Source organism: Nicrophorus vespilloides, unplaced genomic scaffold (assembly GCF_001412225.1).
Source record: "Nicrophorus vespilloides isolate i.1.1-1 unplaced genomic scaffold, Nicve_v1.0, whole genome shotgun sequence".
Classification (NCBI taxonomy): domain Eukaryota; kingdom Metazoa; phylum Arthropoda; class Insecta; order Coleoptera; family Silphidae; genus Nicrophorus; species Nicrophorus vespilloides.
Window position 1 is genome coordinate 1 of NW_017098035.1, and position 25,124 is coordinate 25,124.

Below are 25,124 nucleotides of genomic sequence, written 5' to 3' on the forward strand. Positions count from 1 at the left end.
CGTTGACAAATAATAGATTATATTAAATAATTTATAAATGTATATTGATATTATAGATTTGGTCCAGACTTGTGTAAGCAAAGAGAGTTCGATGACTTAACAATATACCAATGATCAACATAATCAGCATGAAAGGAAGTGATCGGAAAATAAATCGCGTATCTATATTCAAGACTTAACGAATCTAACGAAAATCATAATGTGACGTGAAAGGATTAAATAGTTAAATCACGTTCATGTGACATAACGCGCAGCCGGTTTTGCTCAAGGATCGGTGAAATTAGCATTAAAATGATGTACGGCATGTGCTGGTAAGGAAATATCGCGGCAAAAATGCCTACCAGGAATGCGCGATGATCGAGTATAGTCGCATGCCATCATGGAAAGACCGCACCACAATCGCTAATACCAGAGTGCCAGTTTTCTCCCAATCAGTTGTTCCCATTCCAATGCGAATGGGAATTTGAAATGGAAAATCTCGCACGACATTTTCTTTCACGCGCGCCATTTTACAATCTTCTGATGGGTTTGGCCTGGACACGGAACAAATATGAAATGTCAGGATTATATAAGAGACCCCCAAGGATGGTGGAGCTTTGATGGCGCGGTCTACTTTCGTAGATCCATCTCACGACATGATATAAAACAAACATTACAAATTTCTTAAAGGTCTACAGAAGCAGGTCTAGATATAAAAAATTGATCTTTTTAATATCTCAACGGAAGTAATTGTACGATCAAAATCAGCTTCTATTCATCGCACACTTATTTATGATACCATTTCCGTCGACGAAATATATCAACCGATTCTACACCTACTTCAATTATGATCAAGATGCACTAGATGATGGACTAATTAAAGTAAGATAACAATCAGAAGAAAACTAATTATACCGATTAATTAATAAATTGATGACCATTTTCTAAGTTTAAAGTCGCTCTATTTTGAGATCTGTTTAAAATGATAAATTATTTGTCGAAACTAGACTAATTTCGTAGACCTATTTCAGGATCTTATTTTCCAAATGATCATAATGACGATCATTACAGACAATAAGGCTTTCTTTGGGCTTTATAATAATTACGTATAAAAAACTGGACACGATAGAAATGGAAACACGCAGCATAGATCGTCTAATTTTGAAGAGAGTACATCTATTTCGGGATCTGGTGATTCACCATTTGATCATCAAAACTGCATTATTATCAATTTCCTTGGTAATAAACGTTAAATCCATGGTAATTATTTGAAATGAAGTGTGGATGAGCATAAAAAGGAAGTGCCCTATGCAAGTAATTACATAATTAATGGGGAAGCGGATTTGCATACGGCTCGGTTTATGCAACCGCTGCATTTGCGGACGCAAGCGATTGGTTGCATAAATTAGTAAATTGCCGTTAAAGTGAGTGAGTTGTTAGTCTAAATACCTTATGTTCCATAGCCTTGGTTTCGATTTCGCTGCGGCTCCAGCGTTTTTGGAACGAGAGGGGCTGCAGGCTCTTGAACTGATTCCGAACCCAATTCTTCAGACACTTCACTTCCCTTTCGATGTCTGAAAGGAAACGTTTAGAAACAAGAACCGCCGCAAGATGCTCTGAACAAACCTATGGTGTCGCTCTCCTCAGGGTCCGAGGACTTGAGGACCGACTGTAGAACTTCCCATTTATTTCCGAGGAAGTTCAAGTGCCAGTTGAGCCTCTCTTTAAGTTCCGGATGCTTAGCGATCAGCTTGTTACCCTGCTCGTTGAAGATGTTGTAGAATTCCTGCTTCTCGAGTAGCTTAGTTTTGCATATCTGAAAAAGAAGGAAGGAAGCAGAGACCACCGCGAGCGGCGTGATTAAGAAGCTTCGTTCGTGATTCGATTTGTGGGCGATTTACAGCTCTGAGTGTTTTATCCGTGACGTTGTCCTCGTGGCCGTAGATCTTTTCCTGAATACTATTCAACCAGGAGTAGAGTTCGGAAAAGTGGGCGTCTAATTCCTTTATGGACCATATGTTTGTATCTGAACTTAATTCGCAATTGGCGTCCTGCAACGTGTTTGAACAAAATTAGGAATAGAAAATTAAAATTTGTATATAACTGAAAGTAAGTAAATGGAGGAGGAAGTGGAGGAAGAGGGATCCGCTGAAATGCAGCGGCGATTAGTGTGGAACGCTTAGGATGTGCCTTAAGTGAAAATTTATAAGCTGAAAATAGCCATGTGTATCCGTTGGGCGCTTAGGAGGAAAGCGGAGAGACAGGATGCGCGCTCTTATTTATAAACCAACAGGTATTTTCTATCTTGAGGTTCACTGGAAATGCGTTAAAGAGCAGCTGAAAATACGCGCTGACTCACTTGACAATTGTCGATCAGTTGATTGTCCATAATGAAATTGTAGCTGGATTCGACGATGGCCGAGGACCAAAATTCATCCTTATCCCGGTGCTCGCTAGCGGAGCTACCCCAGGATAAGCGTTTCAGGGACTCCCTACGCTTCTTCTTCAAGCTGTTGAATTCGCGCGGTTTGATGGCGCCCTTCTCTGGCGTCTCAGTCACCGGCAACGAAGACAACGAGAAGCTCATCTTCAGCGCCGAGTTTTCAAAATCTACAAGAAAAAAAACATTTTTGTAGCAACAGCAAAGAAAAACAACAACGATTAGGCTCCTTCAAATTCAATTCATGATGTAAGCTTGTATCCAAAAAGGATGGCGAGTGGGTGGCGCCCGAGCGAAGACAATCTGATTGCGCAACCGTTGCACAATCGACGCGTTATCCTGCGGCCGGTCGAGTGGAAATACCTCTTCTTCTCGCGAAATTAGATTGCGGCCGTGCGTTATATTTAAAACGTGCAGAATGCAAAAAGGATGAGCGGCCTCCTCTCCTGGGAGGAAAGAAGGAAACAAAACGACATCTCTTGCTGCTGGCGCGACTGCCACAGCGAAAGACATTCTTCGCGTTTAAAAATAACCGAAAACTTTTTACTCTCTCGAAATAAGCGCGCTCTCGTCATCCGCGTCGCGACTGTTGCAAAGTTCACTTAACTAATTTCATCATCGACATCCAGGGCCGTCGTGAGTGCACCTCGACCCATTCCAAGGAGGGCAGCATTAATGCAACTCGATTTATTTATTATTTCTTAAGTAATAATAATATAAGCAATTTCATTAAGTAGATTGAACCAATAAAATAGAGTACTCATTCAGACTAAAAATAACTAGAATATTTAGATTAACTCTTGCAAGTGGTATATGTATGTATACAGTTACTAACAAACAATTTATATTTCAAATATGAAGCATTAGGAAGCTACCAATAATCTTCAATAGTGCTGACAGGATAACAAATAAAGATGCGCGTGGCTCAATTAACATGTTTTCTCTTCTCTTCAATCCCATCCGAAAGACGATGGAGACAATAATTAATTAGGATCTCGTTATACTGCAACTTCCTCCTCTTGCTCATCGTACTCGTTTCGCCGACGGTCGAAGTCATTGCCACCTACATTAAAATTCAACAGAAGCAACGGCGTCTTCAATTGCACACATGAAAAAACAGAATTAATAACTAGAGAAATAAGCGCACTAACACAACGAGCTAAAACAAAAATGGTGACAAGTTAACCTACACTTTTGTACATAACGATAAGAATTATTACAGCGCAACTAATAAAACGTGATAAAGCCTAACATTTTTTAAAGAAAATTCACAATTATCCTGTTGACTGTTTAGAAGTATTAATCATCATACATAATGAAGTATTTCTACGAAATACGTTACTTAATAAAAAAATACCACATTTTTTATTATTCTAATTATTATAATATAGATTTAATATTAGTAGATATTCTTTTAATGTTAGCTAAACAATAATCTAATTTAGTCTAAACTTACTGTTCATTGAAATATATGCAATAGAACATGTGTAGAGTATTAGTAATTACTGGGAACTTATAGGCTATTAAAGGTGTACCAGGCTACATCTTACTTGTGGAAGGCATGGTCAGTTATGGCTGGTACGTGTTACGTCGATGTTTGGTTCTTAGTCCTGAAGTAGTTTCGAGCTCTAAAATGAGAAAAAGAAACAATTAGAGTAAAGAAACAAATTTATAGAAAAAAAATACAACAATGGAATATATAATCTCGGATAATTAGTAAAAGTAATTAAGTTAATGCTAGTGCCCTGAAGGTATCGCTTTCGAACGTGTCTTCAGAATTGGGCAACATGTGCCCTAAAGGTAAGCCGCAGAAAGCAATTACATTCTGATTGCATCCATCTGTCGCTGAAAGAAGCCCAGAACTACTAAACGCCCTGATCTTTCTCTTGCATACCATATTATCATCGCCCACGCTCCGGATGTCCCAAAAAGTCATTACTTTATTCCACTTCCTCTCTCTTTCTGTATCTCTCTTATCGTTCTTGCTCTGTTTGCGCAAACTACTTTATTAATAAATCGAGCCGATAACGAAAATCGAAGGAACGGAACGATTCGCAAACGACCGATATAAGCGTTATCTCCGTTCACGTTCAACGACATTTCCTCTATTCATGCATTCCTTGCAGCCTCCCTCCTTTCCTTCCTCCTTCAAACCTCAAGAGATTTCCTGCAATTTACGCAACAACTGCATGGATACTCTCAGAGGACATTCCTCGTGCTTCCTCATGTTATACATATTTTTATCAAAGCTCATTTTCTCCAAACTAAGTCACATATCTCACATTTAATTCATTCTCACCGAACATCTGTTAGGCATATCAATAGCTCGTTTTACCATATCCCCGATAACATTTCTAGGTAATTAGTTCTACAGTAGAACTTTAGTATATGTTATGTTCAACTTACAATAAATATAATCCTTATATCATAGTTTTGATCTAAATTTAGCACGTGAAATATTCTGAAGTTCGTTAATAAAGTATGTAACCTTACGGCATTGCACCGTAATCAAATTTGCATTACGCAAAGCATCTGAAAATTTTCAAGCAACTTTCTATTAGAAACAAGTAACCTTTCGTGTCGATATAAAACAAAAACGTTTTGTTTCCACGAAAGAGTATTAATTTACATCTTCAATAATTGACTCACATTCACTGACTTAACGTATTACGCAGTTCTGACTCAATAACGTATTCATAAACACACGCTCGGTGGTTTATCAACAAACAAGAAACTAAAATCAACAAACTATTTCGTGCGACGTCTGCAAAACATCGAGTTAGAAGCTATTTTGACCCACTTGAAACGCATCATTCAGATTAGATTAATGGTCACGACACGGTCTGCCTTCATATTTTTTTCTTTCTATGTTGTTTCTCCCGCAGGGATTTATCACGCCCTTAAGTTATAAATCTCCGAAAATACAAACTCATCTAATACCTTTTATCACGAATGCAACGGTTCATTGTGTTTACATTGTAAATTTTCCAAAGGCTTTCTCCTCATGGGATTAAAAATAATTTTCAACTAAATATAACTGGAGACGTTACTAATTGGAATTTAACCTGGAAATCGTGTGGAAGAAGGAAAACAGCAATTTCCTTTTGGTTTATTTCAAAACGAATATAAATAGATGAAATCTGATCACTTAATTACCGTCGCTGATGTTTTAAAGAGGTTCTAAGAGAAATCATAACACTCGAAACATAATCAGTTATGAACAAGACGTTCGTAATGGGGCAAAGGATTGCTGATGACTATTTTTATCTACGAATACATCAAACGATTCACTTGAAAGAATTATTATGATTAATGACATAATAACCGGAAATTGAATGGAACTATTCAAAATCATTTTCAAATTTAACAAATATTTTTTCGCAGGTGCTTAAAAACACATTTTTTTTACAATTGTATTTACTTAAAATACAATCTCTCTTTGGGTACTTGTTAAAAGAAAAGCGTTTAATGAGCAATTAAAGTTTATTTGTAGTGTACCCCAAGGCACAGCACTTTCTCTTCACCACATGGGGCGCAATGTTTACTAAAGTCAAAACAATAAAATGATCCATACATTCAAAGGTTTCTTTTATATGAAATATATTTTACAATTAACAAAAAAATATTATTAACAAATTTAAAAATTATTTTTTGTGAATTTTAAAATTTCTGTTTTATATAGTAATTTCTGGGATTTCATTATTCATTTTATAACTTAGAAATTCTTGAATCCGGTCCTGAAATTTGAATTTTATAAAAATGCACAAAAATGGACTTTACGTGAAATTATTTGCTAATAAATTGAAACATTGCTGGTGAACTTCCAATTAAAATGGTTATCGCTCCATTTAGAAAGGCAAATATGGTTTGCTATGTACATGTTGGCGAAACACGAATAGACGAAACCAATTAAAAAGCGAGGCAGCATATCAAAAAAAAAAAAGGATATGAGTGCACAAACAGAGCTCGTGCTTCGTGTGTTATTCTTTGTTTTATTATAGTTTTAGCCTTATAAATAGATTTAGTCCGATTTGAGTTTGGTAGCAAATGTTTGCTCGTATATTGTTCGCAGATGTGAGAGGATTATGGTCCATTTGAAAATGACGAAAGTGCATTGTTTGTCAGAGATATCCTTTGTTTACATTCCCGTTCCTGACACGAAGCCAAGCGTTGCGCAATGGTGTCCAAGTTCAAGTTCGACAAGGGGTAATCCTGGTCATTTGCCAAAAAGGTGTTTCGTAAACGGAAAATGCTTGTTTGTGTTCGCATGGCGTGGTACGACTATACGTATGTACCACAGAGCAGACGGACACAATTAAAGCCGGTAGTTCCGGTGCATGGTTTTCGTCTGGCGTGCTTTACAAATGGCCAATGAACCTGAAGACCTGAATAGCTAATGCTGTTCAGGCGTTCGTTCCTCCCAGGAGGCTCCTAACCACAATTTGGGGCACTGTGCAAAAACAAGTCCTTCATGAGTTGGTATCATATCTCCAGCTTCCTGCTCCATTTCTCAAGGAATCTGCGGAAAGCCAGCGACATTTATCACGAACGAAAGCGGGCACTTTTTACGCCCCCACCGGTTTTCTGCACTTGGGTCCCAGAACCGGTCTGGAAACGCTATGAAATTTGCTCCCAAAGCAAACACAAGAGGAGTAATGCCTCTGTAACATTATACATGTGCGCGCATATTTGATCGTTTCGAAAGGGCTGCAGAGCCTCGTCCTTGTAAGGGTGTATCACCATTCCACCTGTATCATATGGAAAAGTCAACAAACCCTAATTACATTTTCACAATTTGGTGCAAATTGGATTAACTCCTTACGTTCAAATTTCAACTCTGACCAACGGCTAACTCTGCACGCGCGATAAATCGTACTCCTCCCCTCTCGACTCATTCTCTTCACATTCTATCCTTCTCAGTTGTTCCTCCGTCTTTTCGTTTCTCGTCTTTTATACCAGCAACTGGTTTCATGTTTTGTTTCATTGAAAAATTCCTCTCCTCGTTCAATCCACTACTACGAAACGCAGCTCGCATAAGCAAGTGCATGTCACGTCGCATGTGCATACGCTCGGAGCAAAATAAAAATGGAAAGGAAAGGGGACAAGCAGAATCTCCACAGGATCATCGATTATCCGTTTTCGTTCGCAGCCCGCCGCCACTATCCCAACTACTATTTGGAAACGTAACCGCCGTCTCAGAAATAACGCCTTCTTCTTTTTCTTCCTTCCAATGCGCAACTACGTTCACTTTACACAGAAAAAAAATGATTCAGGCGTGTGCATTGTAATGACGCATGTTGCTGGACACGACCAACATTCATAAAACAATCATCACCCTATCCATATACACCAAGAAAACCAGCCACTTACATCATTACCAATTACATAACTGTTGATTTTTTTTTCGTTCGCCTTTTCTTTTCCCCATAATCGATATCTTCCTGTCTACCGAACATCGACCAGAGATAATTTAGACACTTATAATATTTAGTTTTAACTTTCTGAAGCATTAATCATAACATTAACCTATTTCCATTTTTAATAAAAAATGAAAAAATTCTAATTCACATAATAGAAAAAAGTTATAATTACATATAAATATATTCTTTAATAATTTTAATTTCTTTGTTTGCAGTCAATGAGTCAGTTAGCTTTATATAATGAATGGTATTCATTAATATTCTTTAAAGAACTTTACGCATTGAAGAGGCCTTATTGAAAGCATGTATAAATAAAGAAATATATGATCTGTTGTTGATTTGTTTCTCAAGAAACATTTCGGTTTACATTCTATTTGCATGGTCGACAGGAAATTCTCTTCCAAAATAACCGGACTACACAAGCTTTCATTTTTTTTGCATTAAAATGAATCCACAACTCAAATTGCATGAAAATCAGAACGTCTGTAGTTCAATAATTATTATTAAATATCGTTTTTTTAACCAAACTGCGACTTTCACAAAATCCAATTAGGAAAAACAGCAATTTTTACAAAAATTCAGTTTGGAAATTCTTTAAAATTGAAGAAATCGAAAAATTGCGATTAACAAAGTCCAATTTAGATTAGGTTAGGTTTGGTTAATATTTCAACAAAATCTAATTGGAAATGTACTAAAACTAAAAAAATTGAAAACTGCGTTATTTTTAACAAAATCCAAATGGAAAATTGCGATTTTTACAAAAATCCAATAAGAATTTTATTTTATAAATTTTAGTGATTTTCTCGAAAACTATAACAAATTGAATGAAATAAACATTTAAACAAATCATTAAAACTATTTTTCATAATATATCAATATGTAAACATGAATTTATTTCGACAAGAGTAATTGAATACACAAATCAATTAGTATTTAATAAATATCACTTTGCGTCCGCTTCCTTCGGGTCAAAGCAATTTTTTTCAATGAGAAAAATCAATAAAATTCGTTATGCATTCTATTATTTCCCCTCGACGGTAGACAGGAAATTCGTGAGTGGGAATCATCAATTCCTAACATAACTCGCATATAAAAGTTTTCACCGTTCGTTTTTTTTTTATTTTCATTTATTAATTTTGTCTTTACATTATCGTTTTTCCTTCTTCTTCGCACGCTGGTGCCTTTAATTTATTCCCGGCATGCAGATTTTCGTTTTCCTAATTCAGGAAATGATAATCACAAGCAGCGCTCATTCCTCTTGGCTAGTTCTGAAATTTAATAAGACCAGACAGACAGTCAACAAGTTCAGATCAACGTCCTCCTGTTAATTGCTCGTATATATTGATTACTATTAAAATGGAATCAACGATGCAAGCATTTATTAGGCATTGTTTGTTGAACCTCCCAATTTTCACATTACGTGACATCAATCATCCAACTTTATTTGCGTTTCTTAATTAGCCTTCGGTCGTTCGACGCAAACACCGCATTCTAATTACGAAACCATCGATTTTTACATAATTTTCCGTGTTTCCTCTTCGTTTACCGGCTTCAATCAACAAACAGTTTTATTCCCGAAAAACATTTTTTTTACACACGAACGATGTAATTGTCATATGTCTACTGGATTAATAACTTTCTGTTATTTTTTTAATGAAAAATGCAAAAGCTATAGTAGTGCAAGTATAGAAATCAGTGAAACCTTACTTCAGACTTAATCATTATATAATTCAATATTTTACCATTCCTCAAAACTTTATGTTTTTTTTTTTTTCATAAATATACTAAACAACTATGGAAGATGCATTTTCATAGTGGCTAAGCTATACTAAAGCAATAACAAGTATTGTTTACGTAATCAACAAAAATACCTTTCAATTATTGCATATTATTATTAGATGTGCATTGGCAATGAGGAAAACCCGTATGCTGGGAAATACATAATAATAAAAAGCAGTAGAAGTTAATTACTCGTCGAGTAACTTATAAATTTAAGTTAAATACAGCAATTGAGGTAATTGGTAGTAATCAATATTGTGGACATTGCGTGGCCCAAAGTGCATTTTCTTTAACCAATCGACGAGAAACAATTAAACACGAAATTGATGAATGAATAAAGAAGAAAAACAATGGGAAAGTAATTGCAGCTCAATAGGATCCAATTAGAACAACAATTACCCTTAAATAATCAATGGCTTCGGGAACGGTTACGAAGCGTAGCCGGAACCGGTTACAATTTAACCATACTATTATATTTTTTTTTGAACCATCATGGGAAAATACTTTTCGGATGGTTGTAATAATAGTGATAGCGTAAAAAGTGATACTACGTTTAAAGTTATGAATGAAAAGAGAACCGGTTCGAGTTGGAACGTCTTGCGAGAGATGCAGAGCCATAGGGTATTATAGAATGAGAAGAGAGCATATGGATGGATGCATACGATGCGAAGAGACGATGAGGACTTGTACCGAAACAAAATCAGAGCTTCAAACAGATTTCTATCTTAATCCGGTTTCGCTTCAGATCTTCCTCGTATTTACTTGTCTGTGTTGTGTATTTACAGAGTCAGGCATCGGAGATTTCAAACGAAAGAAAACCGTTTTCTTTCCCGTCGCTAATTTTCCCGTCGTCCGTTGCGTAATCACGTTCGGCGGATCGCAGAGCAAGGCAATACATTTAACGGATTTATCTGCATATTTCGGGGATTTTATCTGAATCCGGTTTAGATTATTCTATTTTCGTTTATTATTATGATGTTCGTTCGATACGGCGATGGAAAATGGTGAAGGCCAGTTTCGGAAAAGAAAATAAAAGTAGAATTACGGAGCTGTTATTTTTGCCAAATACGGTGCACAGACCAATATGCGATGCTACAAAAATGGACAACGTCTATGGAGAGAAACAACAACAACAACAACTCTCGTACATAGAGCACGACGAAATGGGACGGGATTGGGAAAAAGGAATTATTACGAGGCTTGGCTTTCCATTTGTACAAGTAGTTCATAGATCGCTAAATGGATTTCCATTTCCATTTTCCACGGCGCAATTAAAATTGAAAATATTTCAAGTGATAACCTCGCGCCAATTCCACGTACATTTCTATAAATAACATACGAGCTCTGCTAACAGAAGAATATTCACTTCATTTGCACTCTTACCTTTTTTGGTTTACAATAAGTATGAAAGAGATACGTAATTGCTATTTTCGATAATTTTATGTTCTATAAATTAATAACTTAATTATTTTTTTAATTGAAATTGATTAAAAGGAGAAAGTGCATATAAACTGTGAAAAATTGATATTGAAAATACTGCGGGTGCCCTGAGAGATGCTCGGAAACTGTCAGACAATTGAAGTTCCGCTTTTTCTAAAACGAACCAAGAAAAACTGTAAATCGTGACATATATATAAAACGAATGTATTGATCACATAACGATCAATTACCACGAATAATGCCATTGCATTTATCTGAGAAAGAAAGTAAGTCACTGTTTCAGTAAAAGAGAAAATACTCTTTTATTTTATTTAACCGATATTGTTCAAATTTGGATTATAGGTCTGAAATACAAACTTAAAGCTTAAATTTGCAAAGTAACAACAAATCATTTGTAAATATTGACTTGACACAGGAAGTAAACGACGAAGAGATTAGTTTAAATAAATATTATTACGTTATGCTTTCGTTCCCAGAAATTGATCATATATTGATATAAAAGTAATTGAAATGATTATTATTAATGAGCTTTATTGCTAAAAACGAGCAACAGGTCTTTCCGTCATCGGTACTAAATAGTCAAGCGTAAATCTGTGTCAATGCAGTTAACCTGTTTTTTCATCCTCTCTTTGTTGCTGCTGTTTAGGTAACGAAGCCAAATCGATTTCCCGCGCGTAGAACAAGTAGAAACAACAAGCAATAAACGGGAAAAGTTATATCAGCACACGTCGTTCGAACGTTATCTTCAATAACTGTGTACTTTCAATCAATAAATTTTCGCCATAACATATATGTAAGTATATTTGTATTTGCATCTCTTCAAATATGAGTTTCTCGCAGTGAAAGCGGTTTCCGAAAATTTCCTGTATACATTCCTTTTTAAAAAAAATTAAAAACGAATAAGAAACCAAATAAACATGGCGAACGGCTTCGCAAGAATATTACATATGCCGATGCTACTTCCTTACTTAAATGTATTTGATTACTGTTTAGGTTTGCTATTATACAATGAATGCTTTTAACTTATAATGTAATTAAAATAACTAAATTTAAAAGCTTTTTAAAGTTTGCAGCAAAAAAAATATATGTGTCCTAAATACTCTTATTTATTAAGTATAGATTGTGAGCAATTGTATTAATAGAATTGAAAGTTGCTTGGCGTATGCTAGTGACAAAAAAGGTTGTAAAATCGCTCCCAGGAGACGGCAACTGGATGCATGATTATAGGGGAAAGAAATACTAGTCGGGGAAAGTTGCATTTGCCTAGGATAAGAGATATCATTTTGAAAATATAATAGTTATACAGTACATATATGCAGGAGAGGGTTTAAATTTTAACGCGAATTACAGCTATAAATTAATCCGAAAGAAGTACACATTTATTTGAATTGCCTTAAAACTAGCAATCACTGTCATTCTTAGTATGCGATCGATAGTGATGGATTATTCAACTGCAATCGACCAGTCGCATATAGGAATCAAACTTTATATTTCTTTCTTATCCTCAACTTTATTTGTGTCTTCAGCCTATTATTGTAACCACTTAAAGATAATGACAAGATGAACTAAATGTTCAAAGAATTGTTTAATTTTACTGATCTATTTGATTACCGACAACTGTTTTCTTGTTTATTGGTGTCTTTGAAAAATGTCGGTGAAGCTTTTCGATAATTAATTTAGAGGGTATTGACACTTAAGTGGAAGTCGCTGTCTGACTTGAATATAAAAATTTACATTTTCTTGTAGGAATGAAATATAAAGCCAAAATTAGATAAATGTAAATAGTTTATTATGTTGTAGCAGATTTTAAACTTAATGCAAAATATCGGTTCTGATCGAATGCTTAAATTGAAATGTTTATATTGAGAAAAATGTAGAACCAATTGTTGTAACCTAGTTTTGCAGTCCATGAATCGATAATCGTGGAATGCAGGGAGAGTAGTTTTCAACATTTGATTGAGTCATGTGTCTCCACGATCTATTTATAGTTTACCTTGTTTCAATTTACACCATCAGCGGAATAATAACGAGAATAATAATGCGAAGGCAAAAAAAAAGAAAAGAAAAAGTAGAGGTGCCACGAAGAGGAAGGATGAAGTGTGCAAGGATTAACGAATTATATGCGATTGATGGGATCCGTGATTCATGGGTTTCGTTCTAAGAAGCTGTCGGATCGGATCTTTGAGGTTAGATCGGCGACCCCCAGGAATGTGCCTTGTGGGAACGCGAATTCGCGGTGCCGCTAATTGAATAATTATGCTAATCCCGATATCCCGCAGAATGGCACTTTCATACGGTGCGTGCATTTTATATTCCAAATATAACTTAGAAAGTGATACGAGATTAGATTCTAGCGGCGAGTTCTGCTCCTTATTCTCTTGCTCTTTATTTATTTATTTATTTTTTTCCTTTTGCTCTACGGTTAGAGACGGTAGTAGTCCATTTGAAATCGCAAAGACTTGTCGAGCCTGAGAACCTGGGTTCGGTGAAGGCGCGCGAACTAAGAGTGCTAAACTTTGTACCCGCCGCTTTTGCTGTCGTCAACCTTGAATATGCAAATTTTATAGGTAAATGTTTAATTGCGTTTATAAATATATGTATGAAATAGGCACGAGAGACAGGAAACATTTTCTAGCGGAGGCAGAAAACGCGAAAGCTTTCCGATGAAATATTTATTAACAGTTTGGAACACATATTGCCGATCTGCAACGCACCGTTACTGCATTTATTATGAGGACAAATCTTTGGAGAGGAGAAAGGTCAGCACCGATCTTGGCTCTGACTCAATGCGAAACCCAAATATATAAATATATATATATAAGTCATTGAAGATGAAAAAATAATAATAATAGAAAGAAATTAATACAAGGTGTGCCATGGTTATATTCACCAAAATTATTTTATGTTTCCTTTACTATTTCAGTTTTTGCTTTAATTAAAACCAGTTAATCAATGCCACGTCGTCATCTACCACCCCAACCCTCTAGATACAGGGGGGCTGCAACCCCAACCGGAAAGTTTTCGTAACTAGGGGGAGAATGCACCCCAAGCGAAGAAACACGCATCCAACTATATTGTAAAATACAGTCGCTCGCCAATATGATTATGTCTAGTTTACGAATGAAGAAGCTTTGAACTTTTCGACTACAATTTAGAAACGCAACATCAAAAATTTATTCGCATACATTACGCGCGACTATTGCATAACCGGCTTCTCTAGTCAGGCTGTACCGGTTATTTTTCTCATTCCTCTCGTTCAGTTACCTGATAAAACCGTGGTAAATGCTTAATTTGACACAAGACATGATTATATATTACGCAGTGGACGTAAGGAGGAGGAGGAGGAGGAAAAGCAAACGAGAGACGGAAAAACAAACTGCGCGATCGTGGAGAAAAGAATAACTTTAATTTATTAGATGCAATTATGTAATCCCGGCGCGGCTATTATAGAGGTATGCAACGCAAACGCTATAAATATTGCTACGATTCAATAATTTACCACTCCGATTCTGTGAATGATAAATGTGCCTCAATTCATAAACATACAATTTATCCATCTTCAGTTATAATTTCCACTTAAACTTATTATGTGCAAATTATACACATACATATTTTGAATTTATGTAAATCCACACAATTTGAAACAATTAATGTTGATAAATTTGATATTCCCAAAGCGCTATGAATAATTTAAGAACACTATGAGTCTACACGCAACGTTCTGATGTAGTAGTTGATAATTCTAAGAAAATAAAACTTTTTGACAAAGTCCACTATCCGAAAAACTATATAGAATTTGTCCGGAACACGCGACGACCATTGTCCATGGGTGTTTTCCAAAAAAAAAAAAAAAGCAGAGCCAGATCAATGTAGCGGATATTTAAAACTAAAAATACAGTGAGCACGCACGTTGCAACCGAAATTGTGATCATGCACGCGATGACTTCCAATGACCACTACTGAATTCAAATAAAGTATGAACACGGATGCAGATCATACAAAACCCAATCGAAACTCATAAACAAGTATTTTAAAAAAAAATATATAGAAACGCTTAAAGGAAATGTGGTGGTACAATGATCTCATATGCATACCACAAAATTGAAATAATAAACAAAGTTTAATATGAAACATGTTGGTATTATGCGAGATTGAATAGATAGAACAGTAAATTTATATGGGATTGAAACAGCTGCTGCTACTTTATTAATATTTGAAACAGTTAAATGATTTCAAAATCAAATTTTAATTTTTCTTACATACAATATTTTCGTTATTGCGTAATCTCGTTGAAGTAAAGTTTATAGTACTTCGTAAAACGGAAATTAGGAGGATTCTTTAACGGATCATAAATATAATATCATCCCATGCCATTAAGATCCTCGAGAAAACGCCCGATGGATTCGATTTCATTGTCCTGCTGTTAATTGCACGCCTAATTACAGTCATGTTATGGTTAAACCTATAATTTTCTGCTTTCTGGTAGCTTTAATGCAAAGTTTGCACTGTAAGTTACGAAGTGTTGGAAACGGTGCGGCTTCCATCCAAAGCAATTCCGTCCATCCCAAAAACAAAATACTATTTTACGTAAAGTGAAATTTCTTCTTATAAAAAAAAAATAATTACGTTGATTAATGTAATTTTAATACATTTTCGCATTGATGTAAAGTTTATGTAGAAAATACGAGAACTACCTGCACATTTTTTTTTATGGATCTTAAATACAGCATGCGATTCTCGAGAAAACAGACCCGATGTGGATTCGATTTCATTGTGCTGTTAATTGCATGCCTAATTACAGTGAGGCTATGGTTAAACCCATAATTTTCTGCTTTCTGGCAGGTTTAATGCAAAGTTTGCACTGAGAACGTACGGAAGATACGAATAGTGTCGAAAAATAATCCAAATCCGTGCAAAGTCAGATGATCATTAGTTCTACCAATTAATCCACAGACTATTCTTAGTACAAAGTGCACCGCCCGAGATATACCTTCGTGCAATTTAATTAACCACCAATTTATTACATCCAAGACGCCAAATCAACTAATTACGATTATCCACGCCTTCGTTCGGACAAACGCTAAATAATCTAAAATTAATAATAATGATAAAAGTTAATTAAATATTTTATTTTTTAATTCATTTCTTGATTGTGTTTCAAATCTGTGACTACAAGGACTATAGCAAACACAGTTTGCGCAGCAAACATTTGATTAAAACGTAATTTCATTAGTTTGGCGCACACTTCATTATCTTTAGCGGCTCACACTTTAATTATTTAATTAAGACTTAAGAATGCTAACGTCATAATAAGCTCGATTAATTGCGAACGAGAATGAAAAAAAATAATAAAATAATACAGAGAGACACAAAAACATGCACAACGTTCTATAATTAATATTTAATTGCGACTTTTGTCGCTTAGGTTAAACGCGGACCGATTTTAACAAAGCATTCAGCGGAAATACTTCTACTTCATCGTTGTTTTTCTTTTTATGAATACTTTTACTCGTATGTTCTACTTAATTGTCGCACGAGTAAATTTTAATTCACGAATATTACACACAAAGTCCTGTCTTTTATTGGCTCATTTAATTAATCATATTTACGGCGTCTTTGGATTTCCAAATGACGGAAGAAGCTTTTACTTTTCTTCGCCTTGCAAATGTTATTCTTAATAGTATACAAGCAACCATTATTTTGTGCTTCTTACGTAACTGTACCGAGTTTAAGCTTAAAGCTTTTTGTGAGAAATAAGATAACTTAATTGTTGTAAATGATTATTGTATTTTGTGTACCGACAATTATTCAATTTTGTGCACGTGTGTTGAAATTATTTTAATATTTCGATTCAACTTTGTTCGCGCGAAAATTAATCACACTTAATTTCAAAGGAATCGACGTACCTTGGTTTCGAATGACTAGAGCGCATTTGAACTTTGCTCTAGGAAATAACGCGAACTCGTTTCACGACAGAGAATGAATTTAAAAAAAAAAACACACACAACAGCAGGAAACAAAGCAAATCATTACTTTATAGTTTGTATTTCAATGATGAATCGATGGCATCGTCTCATTTTCTATTTGCTGAAGAGCGAGAGAAGTGTGCCGATGGTCTCTTAAAAACTGTTTATGAATAATTTTAGATTCAGTGGGTTAATGGAAATTCTAAACCTGATTTCACGTCAGGCGACGTAGCGTTTGTGCACAAGAAGGAGAACGAAAGAAGCGCAAGGAATTAAGAATAAAATAGAAGCAGATACACTCAAGTTGTGCTTCAGGAGAGGAAAAAAACGTGAGAGGAGGATGAACGAGGAGGAATCGTAAAAGTTTCGTGACTTTACCAGTTTGTTTATATAACAATTTTGCAACGGAAAATTAGCATATCGGCAAACACATGGGCGTTTTGTTTTAACAGTGATTTAGAAACTATACAAAATCACTTGCGAACAGTTTTTCTAAGAAATATAATATACAGTGGAGTGGTAACGAGTAATATTAATTGTAAGAAAAATGACGATGAGAAGAGAAGTCCCGGATTTCTTGCCTGCTACATCATATTATGTGTATTTTGAATATGTTTCACTATACGAGATTAAGCGAGGTTCCACTGAGGTGTCGATATGAATTGTATTTCAAATCATGACATTCTGAAACCAGCATGTTCCAATTATTACAAAATTTGCATTAAAATTTTACTGAAAAAAAACTTAAATAGTTAAATTTCGTAATATGCTAAGAAATAGCCGGTAACTATATTCGATAAGATAAGTTAGTTTTCCGTGGTAATGTAATAATTACGTAACGAAACAAAATTGCGCCAAGCAGCGATTTGGACACAGGCTTATTCGGATCTCAGTAGACCTTGCAAAATTGACGAGTGGTGCGTTTCGAATAACAAACACTTTAAAATTCTTTCCAAAACTACAATTGACTACTAAGTATTAACATTTTGCGATTTGCTTCGAGGACAGAGGAAAGGGAATTCATGTGAATCTCTTCCCTTTCCTAGTGGTGCCAGGTCATGTTGATACCACATGTTCAGCCCTTCGAAACAAAATTCACCCTTACTTCCACTTCATTCATATTTAAATATGAAAAAAAGTTGAATAAAATCCAAGAAGAGAAATTATTATTTTTTTTGTTTTGTTTAAGATTATTATACAACGACAATTAAAAGTATACATTTTAAAACTATAATAGTAAATAATTTCTCTTTTCTATGTTATTTTTCCCAGAGGATAATGGACCACCCGGTCACAATGTAAGCAATGTCCAGAGAGCAAAATTCTTGAGAAAGTTTACACTTGTGAATAATCTATGATAATAAACACTTTTTGTTATTTTATGGACGAGGATAGAATAAGAATAAAATGAAAATGGTAATCATTTAAAAGCTTATGCGAACTGCTCTTCCCAAGGATTCGCTAAATAAACAAGTTTTTGTCTCCAAATATTTGGAGTTAGTTGGTGGGAAGACACGTGTAGGACGGCGACATAAAAGAAGTTATTATCCTTTTTTTGTAACAACAAAAATCCGTTGAGTGAGAACCATAAAATGCATATCTTGCTCTAAAATAAATATGACTAGACCATACACGACAATAGCTATGTTTTGTTCGTAAGCATAAATACACAAATCTAAGCTGATTAATTCATTTTAGACTGAAAGACCTTCACCTCGTCGATATTTTGAAAAACAACTTTCTTCGTTTTCATTCTCAAAACATGTGTAACAGTACATTTCGGAATTCGCTCCTATTTTGTTCCAAACTAAGAAAGCGAATTAATTTTTAGAACGAAAAGAATAAATTAGATGACAATTTAAGTTGTTTTGTTTTTGAAAGAACAAAATAATAGCCTTTGTCCACTTAAGAACAAATGCAGATACTATTGCTCCGAATTAAGGTCATTAACGTAGTGAAACCAAAATACACAAATCTTCAAAATCATTATGCAAATGTAACAGATTTACGTTGCAAAAAAATGACCCAAATTATTAAAAACTTTTAGCTTTTATTAAAAGAGAATTCAATTCAGATTTATATTAGAATCTAATAATATCTATTAATTTTATTTTAAATTTTGATAAAAAAAAAACTAATCAACTGAAAATGATGACAATAATTGAGAATTTGAGGTTTGTCTAATTGAAAACAGTTGAAACAAGTACAAACCTTTTCCGGCATTTAAAAACCGATTTCGCAGAGTAACAACGTGTGAGTGTGTGAAACGCACACGACGTTCGAAGTGCAGGTTTTAATTAAAGAGAGATGACTAAAAATAAAACGTTTTTAACTAGGTGAGAGAAGTGGTCGCAGTATTTGGAGACAACTAGTAAAATAATTACAAGTATTTATTAAATAAATGTTTATAAGAAACAGTTACTTTTCTTTCATCGCAGATGTCAGTCTCGCGTTTGACGCACAACAATTACTTATTTATTTATAAATCAATTTTGCAAACTTCGCTCGAGCAGGTAATTAGCCTACTCCAAAACTTCATTAATTAATTAATGCAGAAGAAAAAGTAGAAAAAAAAGAACACAAGGAGCTTGGTTACGTTAATTCGAGCTAATTAACAAATCCGAAAGACTTCCGGCGATGGAACAATCAGATTCATACTGAATTGCGCAATTGCTTAGATAACTTGAGTGCAATGGAATGGTAGCCTTAGATACAGCTACTGCTTTGTTCCTCGTGCTGTTTGTAGCTCCGCCAATTACAATGATCATTAAACAACTATTCTTATTTTATAATTATATTAAAAACAAATGTAAGAGAAACATTTGTGAATTTGAAATAAATGTCTGAGCTTTAACTTTTTGAGAAAACTGATAAACTAGTAGTTATGTAAACAGATTGGAAGACAAATGAGTTCGGTGTTTGGACAACAGTTTTGCAACTAGTTCCTAAAAGCGCACGTGATTTAGCAACAAACGCAATCCTCGGTTAACCGTTCCTGAACTTTGGCTCAGCGAACTTCTCTATTCCGGCCAAGATCGGGGCATCAGAGATAAGGCTTTCTTTCATCTGTTATATACGTTAACACGCCGAAAGTGGCTGTTTCATCTTAAGATTGGAGCAACCTTTAAACAATCCTTCCTTCGATATCTTCGCACACCGATGTGCAGTTACGCAATTACGAAGGGATCTGGCCGCTTTCCTTCAGCGTTTCGTAATGATTTTCTCTCCACAAGTGAAGGAAAGAGAGAGATTCATTAGTGCCGTTTAAATAAACAAAAACTTAACGGAGAGATACGTGCGATTGTGCAGAAGACCAGGCCTTTCAACGGACGGACGATTAAAAGAAAGATGTGTATACATGCGAGTGGCAGGACTTTCTTCCTGCGGAGCCGATGCGTGTGGCAGCCATTGCAATAACATTAATTGGTATTCTAATTAGAGCCAATAAATTATTCGAACCATTCAGAGAAAGAAAGAAATAAGAAAAAAGGAGCAGTTCCAGATCTTAATTCGCAATTTGTCTGGATGACAGTCCATCGAGGATTTGTTTGGGTTTTGTACATCCAGCACTCGAGGATGTTAATGATAAGAGGACTACTCTCGCGTAGGTCCAGGATGATATCATTGTTAGGAAACTGATTTGAACTATCTTTATGTACTTTTTTATTAGGTGTACCGTAAGTGATCACAATGGTACAATAAAAACTCCAAATATGTCACACGTTGCGTAATTAAAACGAACGTGGGCCCTTTTATTTATACATTCCTTTTACATTCAGGTTGCAAGTCGCTCATTCGGTACACCTCTCGTTCATTAAGATTCTGTTTGTCTTTCTTTCTCTTCTTTTATTATTATTCGTTTTTTTTTTCTTTTTCGCAACGCGAATCGAGGTCTATTATGTAATTTTTCTCCAGCGTACGGAGCGTGTGTGCAGCTGAGAGGTTTTGCACATGCCGTTGCCGGACGGTTGGCGAATTTCGATTAGAAACTAGGGTAAATCCCCTCCTCGACGGGCACAAGAAGGTCCCGCGAGCTGGGCCCCCAGGGTGCCGTTCTGGATAGTTTATATCGCGCGTACCTTCGCAAAGGTACTCATGGATGCTTTACATTGCTTGGAAAACATGAAGTTGGGGGTCTTGGTGCTGCTTACGGAGAAATTGTTTGGTGTGCGCTCTTTAACGTCTCTCATTTCGAGCAGGTTTCCTGGGCTCCTCCGCTGGCCATAGTCTTCGACCTCGGTGATGAACCACCTAGGTCCTTGGAGGGACGGCTGTGCACTCTTCGAACTAGGATCAGCACTGCATCGCGTTCACCACATATGAGGAACTCTTCGTTTGAAGGGTTTAGACTCGGTGTATCAATTGTGTGTGATATTTAGTGGTTCTGTGCAAACATAACCACGTTCGAAGCAACTGCACGACGCGCACACCACGGTGTCTCAAACACGACTAACGGAGCGGACGCGATTTTTCCCAGACGCCCGACACCTAGGCCACCTCATCAACATCCCACCTTATCACCGCGCAAAGGATGTTCGTTTTCAATACTTTTTATCATAACAAACATCAGAAATACAAATAAACTCTACATATTTTTAGATGACTATACATAAAAGGGATTCACCCCTCATAAGAAAGTTGTCTTCAAATGTAGACCACCTAGATCTAAATACACAAATTTAATAGTTTACCAATCACTACAACTTGAACAACAAATTAATAGTCTAATACAAATTTTAATTATTTTGTCTACTCATAATTAATTGTAATAACACTCCAAATTTCATTTATTTCTAATTAAACACTAATTATTAATAACAAATAATTTTAGTTATGTTTTAGAATCAAAGCTTTCACAATTGTACTTATTATGAATATGCAGTTTGATCAATTATCACTATTGTTATATCGGTCTGTAGACCAAAAAATAGTAGGGCACCAGCTACTAAATAAAGAACAAATAAGTAAACAATCCTTCATTCAAAACAAGTTGTAAAGCATTCAAATGTACATTATTAGTAGATGTGCATGAAAACCAATATTTCGTCAATTATTACATGAATGACAAAAAATTAAAAAAATCTGTTATTTACAAAAAACGGGAAATTCTAAATTAAAAAACAAACCAGACTACAAAAATCAATCGCCTTGCGAAACGACCGTTTGACCAACTGTAATATAGAGCAAAGCAAAGTTCAAGTAAACATGCAACGTCTTTACATTACGAATTAAGATGACATGCATCACCTACTAGCATAAGTATGAAAGATATACAGCAAATACATTTTTTTTTATTGATAAATTACGTCCATTAGGATTATGACAAACATTAAATTTAATAACTTAATATAAATAAAGAATTTAATTTTAAAATTTATAAATAAACTCACAAATAATACCAAAAGCATAATTTTCGAAATTAAAGATTACTACAACGACATCTGTTTAATCGTTGAAGGATTTTAATTTGAAAGGGTGATTAAAGTATTGATTTTCTTTTTCGAGAGATCCTATTATTATCACAATAAAGGAATTTGCTTAATCCTACGACTTATTACTAACGAAATAGCAAAATTAAAGATGATATAAAATATATTGAATCTTCAATACTGCATATTCGGTTGCATATGCTGAATAATTACATGATTTGAAGATTTTTAAATATTAAGAAAAATAAGCACGTAGAGAATATTTCCTGCCTTATAAATTAATTCTCATTATGTTTTCCAAATTTACGGGTTTTACCGTTACTTTTCGAACGCGTAGGAGCATAAGGCAACAATGAAGATAATCAAATGGGAAGCACATTATTTATTGTTATATTTAATAACGTACATACAAAAATATAATTTTTATTTTACAAAAAATAATAATAAACAAAAAATAAATTGTGATTACTTGAACAATACACAATCTATACGATAATCCAGAGCAAGTCTGTCTCACTGGTAGAAGTAGGGAAACTTGTCAAGTTCGTGGTCGGGCTCCGACGATAGTATAAAATCCCCCTCTATACCATAAAATATCCTACGAGATTAAAATTTAAATATATTAGGTACATGATTTCAAAAGCAATAATCCCTGGGATTCTAAGTCGCTGCTTATTGTATTTTTTTATTGCAGCATCGCGGATGGGTTTATACTACTAACCGAAAGAAACATGCTCCACGTTGATTCATTGATATGGTCATTAACCGTACGGTTTATTTCTGCGCTTTCATGTTTATTAAAGTAAATACAAAATCGGGCACTTAAAAGCTCACTATTATATAAAGATATAATCGATAAGCGAAATAGACGCCGCGTCTCCATTGCGAAATAGAGCCTAACTCGCAGCTTAGTCTTCTCAAACGGTATCAAAAGGATAGTTTTTAAAAAAAATAGTAATTAAATCAAATAATATGCAAGTCACTGTAGGAGGAACGCGAACCATATACCAACTTGGCGTATACAACTGGCTGAAATAAACTCTTATATTTAAAAGAAATGATAGTATATAGATTAGCAACTGCGTGTGTCCAGTTTTCTTTTATACATCTGTAGGTGGCAGAAGTTTGTTAAAATTTATAAGACAATCTGGGAAATACTTTTGTTTTGTTTTTGATGGAGACACGCTCAACTGCACCTTTTTATACTAATAATATTTGTAAAAGACATTACAAGCTAATGATTATAATATTAATTAATTAATAATAAGAGTATATAAGTATAAATAGACAACAGCGAAAAAAAATAAAAGTAAGACTATACTAAGATTTGTATAAATAATACTGAACACACCCATTTAACTTTTATTTCATCCATGTATGTAAATATATATGTAAATAGTCTTGTATCTCAATTTTAGCAAAAAACGATCAAATAATGACCGAAAACACAAATACACTTAATATAGAAAGAAATTAAAATTATGATCATTATTGGTAGAACTATGTATATATATATAAAGCGGTGATGTCACATTATGAATGTTAAATATATATATTTATATGTGTATGTAGAGAATTATAAATATATATATTTTTACTAAAAGTTCGTTTATAATATAAAAATGAAACTGCTAAAATCTCAGGTAAATTCAAATAAACAATACTATAAAAAAAAAGAAATTAGTACTGAGATGTCCCTGCCGAAAATCAACAGTTGTTTTCCGAAATAGAAAGAAAATTAATAATAAAGATAATAAATAAATAAATATTAGTCCGGATGGGAAAACGGAAAGTCGAAACGTGTCTATAATAAATAATTAGTAGTAATATTCAGAGAAAATTGATATAAAATTATGTAAAACGAAGAAGCAAACAAACGGAGGAGAGATTAAATAAAAAAAAAGAAGATAAAAACAGTAATAGAAAAATATATATAAGCTATCACAATACTAATCAGCGATGAACGAACCGATGCAGACTTTTAATCAATTGTGGACACGGAAGGCCACCGCTGGATTTATGATTTCTTTAGCTACTTAAAACTAAGTCGAGGATACTTCGGCGGATTCCCATCCCCGGCGGATCTCTTTATTAGAGGTACATTATTACTTTCCGTTTATTTAGTACTGCATTTACGTGGCGAATCATCTTTGTCTTGCAGTTATATATATATTTTTTTGTTTTGTTAAAATGAATATTGAGCATGGGTTTCAAAATTTACGTTAGTTAGCAACTGCTTTTGTCATCGCTTTACTCGTTATTTTGCCTCTTTCTCTCTGTATGTATTTTATCATCAAATTTCTCTGCCTTATCAACGCTTTTTTTTTGTAAAATGAAGTATAACAATTACTGTCGATAGGTGGGAATGTTCACTGCGTTCCCCGGTGTTACATAATCCCCGATCATTAAGTTCGGACTAACGGGGTAGTTGGCCATAACTAACGGCTGCTAAAAAACGAGAAGAAAAACACGAAAAATTTGCATTAATCTCTGCTGTCACTGGCGTCAAAGCAAGAACACACAATAGAAGTAGAATGTTGTATTTTTTTTTTGCTTGTATATTCTTATATATTCAATGTTATACTATAACTAGTTTATGTCCAAAAATGTGTTGATTTGATTATGATATTATATAGTTTTTGGATGTTCTAAATTAATTTTTTTTTTTTTT

The 25,124-nt window shown here is 34.6% G+C and overlaps 2 protein-coding genes across 2 annotated transcripts in view; both read right to left on the reverse strand.

The window, feature by feature from the left end:
* Nucleotides 1-1,301: 1,301 nt before the first annotated feature.
* Nucleotides 1,302-21,666, reverse strand: LOC108561554. Its single transcript, XM_017919549.1, has 6 exons — nt 21,176-21,666; nt 3,970-4,047; nt 2,339-2,589; nt 1,881-2,030; nt 1,606-1,795; nt 1,302-1,553 (listed from the first exon to the last, which is right to left on the reverse strand). The coding sequence occupies exons 2-6, from the start codon at nt 3,980-3,982 to the stop codon at nt 1,399-1,401; spliced, it is 759 nt and encodes a 252-aa protein (XP_017775038.1). The 5' UTR covers nt 3,983-4,047; nt 21,176-21,666; the 3' UTR covers nt 1,302-1,398.
* Nucleotides 21,667-24,771: 3,105 nt separating this feature from the next.
* Nucleotides 24,772-25,124, reverse strand: part of LOC108561558 (histone-arginine methyltransferase CARMER) — a 5,946-nt gene continuing 5,593 nt past the window's right edge. Inside the window, exon 8 of the mRNA XM_017919555.1 lies at nt 24,772-24,901. Coding sequence (XP_017775044.1) covers nt 24,800-24,901 — 102 coding nt within the window. The 3' untranslated portion in view covers nt 24,772-24,799. The remainder of the gene's footprint in view (nt 24,902-25,124) is intronic.

Coding starts and splice junctions, on each gene's coding strand:
- LOC108561554 (XM_017919549.1), bottom strand. Junction 1,796..1,880: donor CGGATAAAACACTCAGAGCT/GTAAATCGCCCA, acceptor CTTCTTTTTCAG/ATATGCAAAACTAAGCTACT. Junction 1,554..1,605: donor TGAGGAGAGCGACACCATAG/GTTTGTTCAGAG, acceptor GTTTCCTTTCAG/ACATCGAAAGGGAAGTGAAG.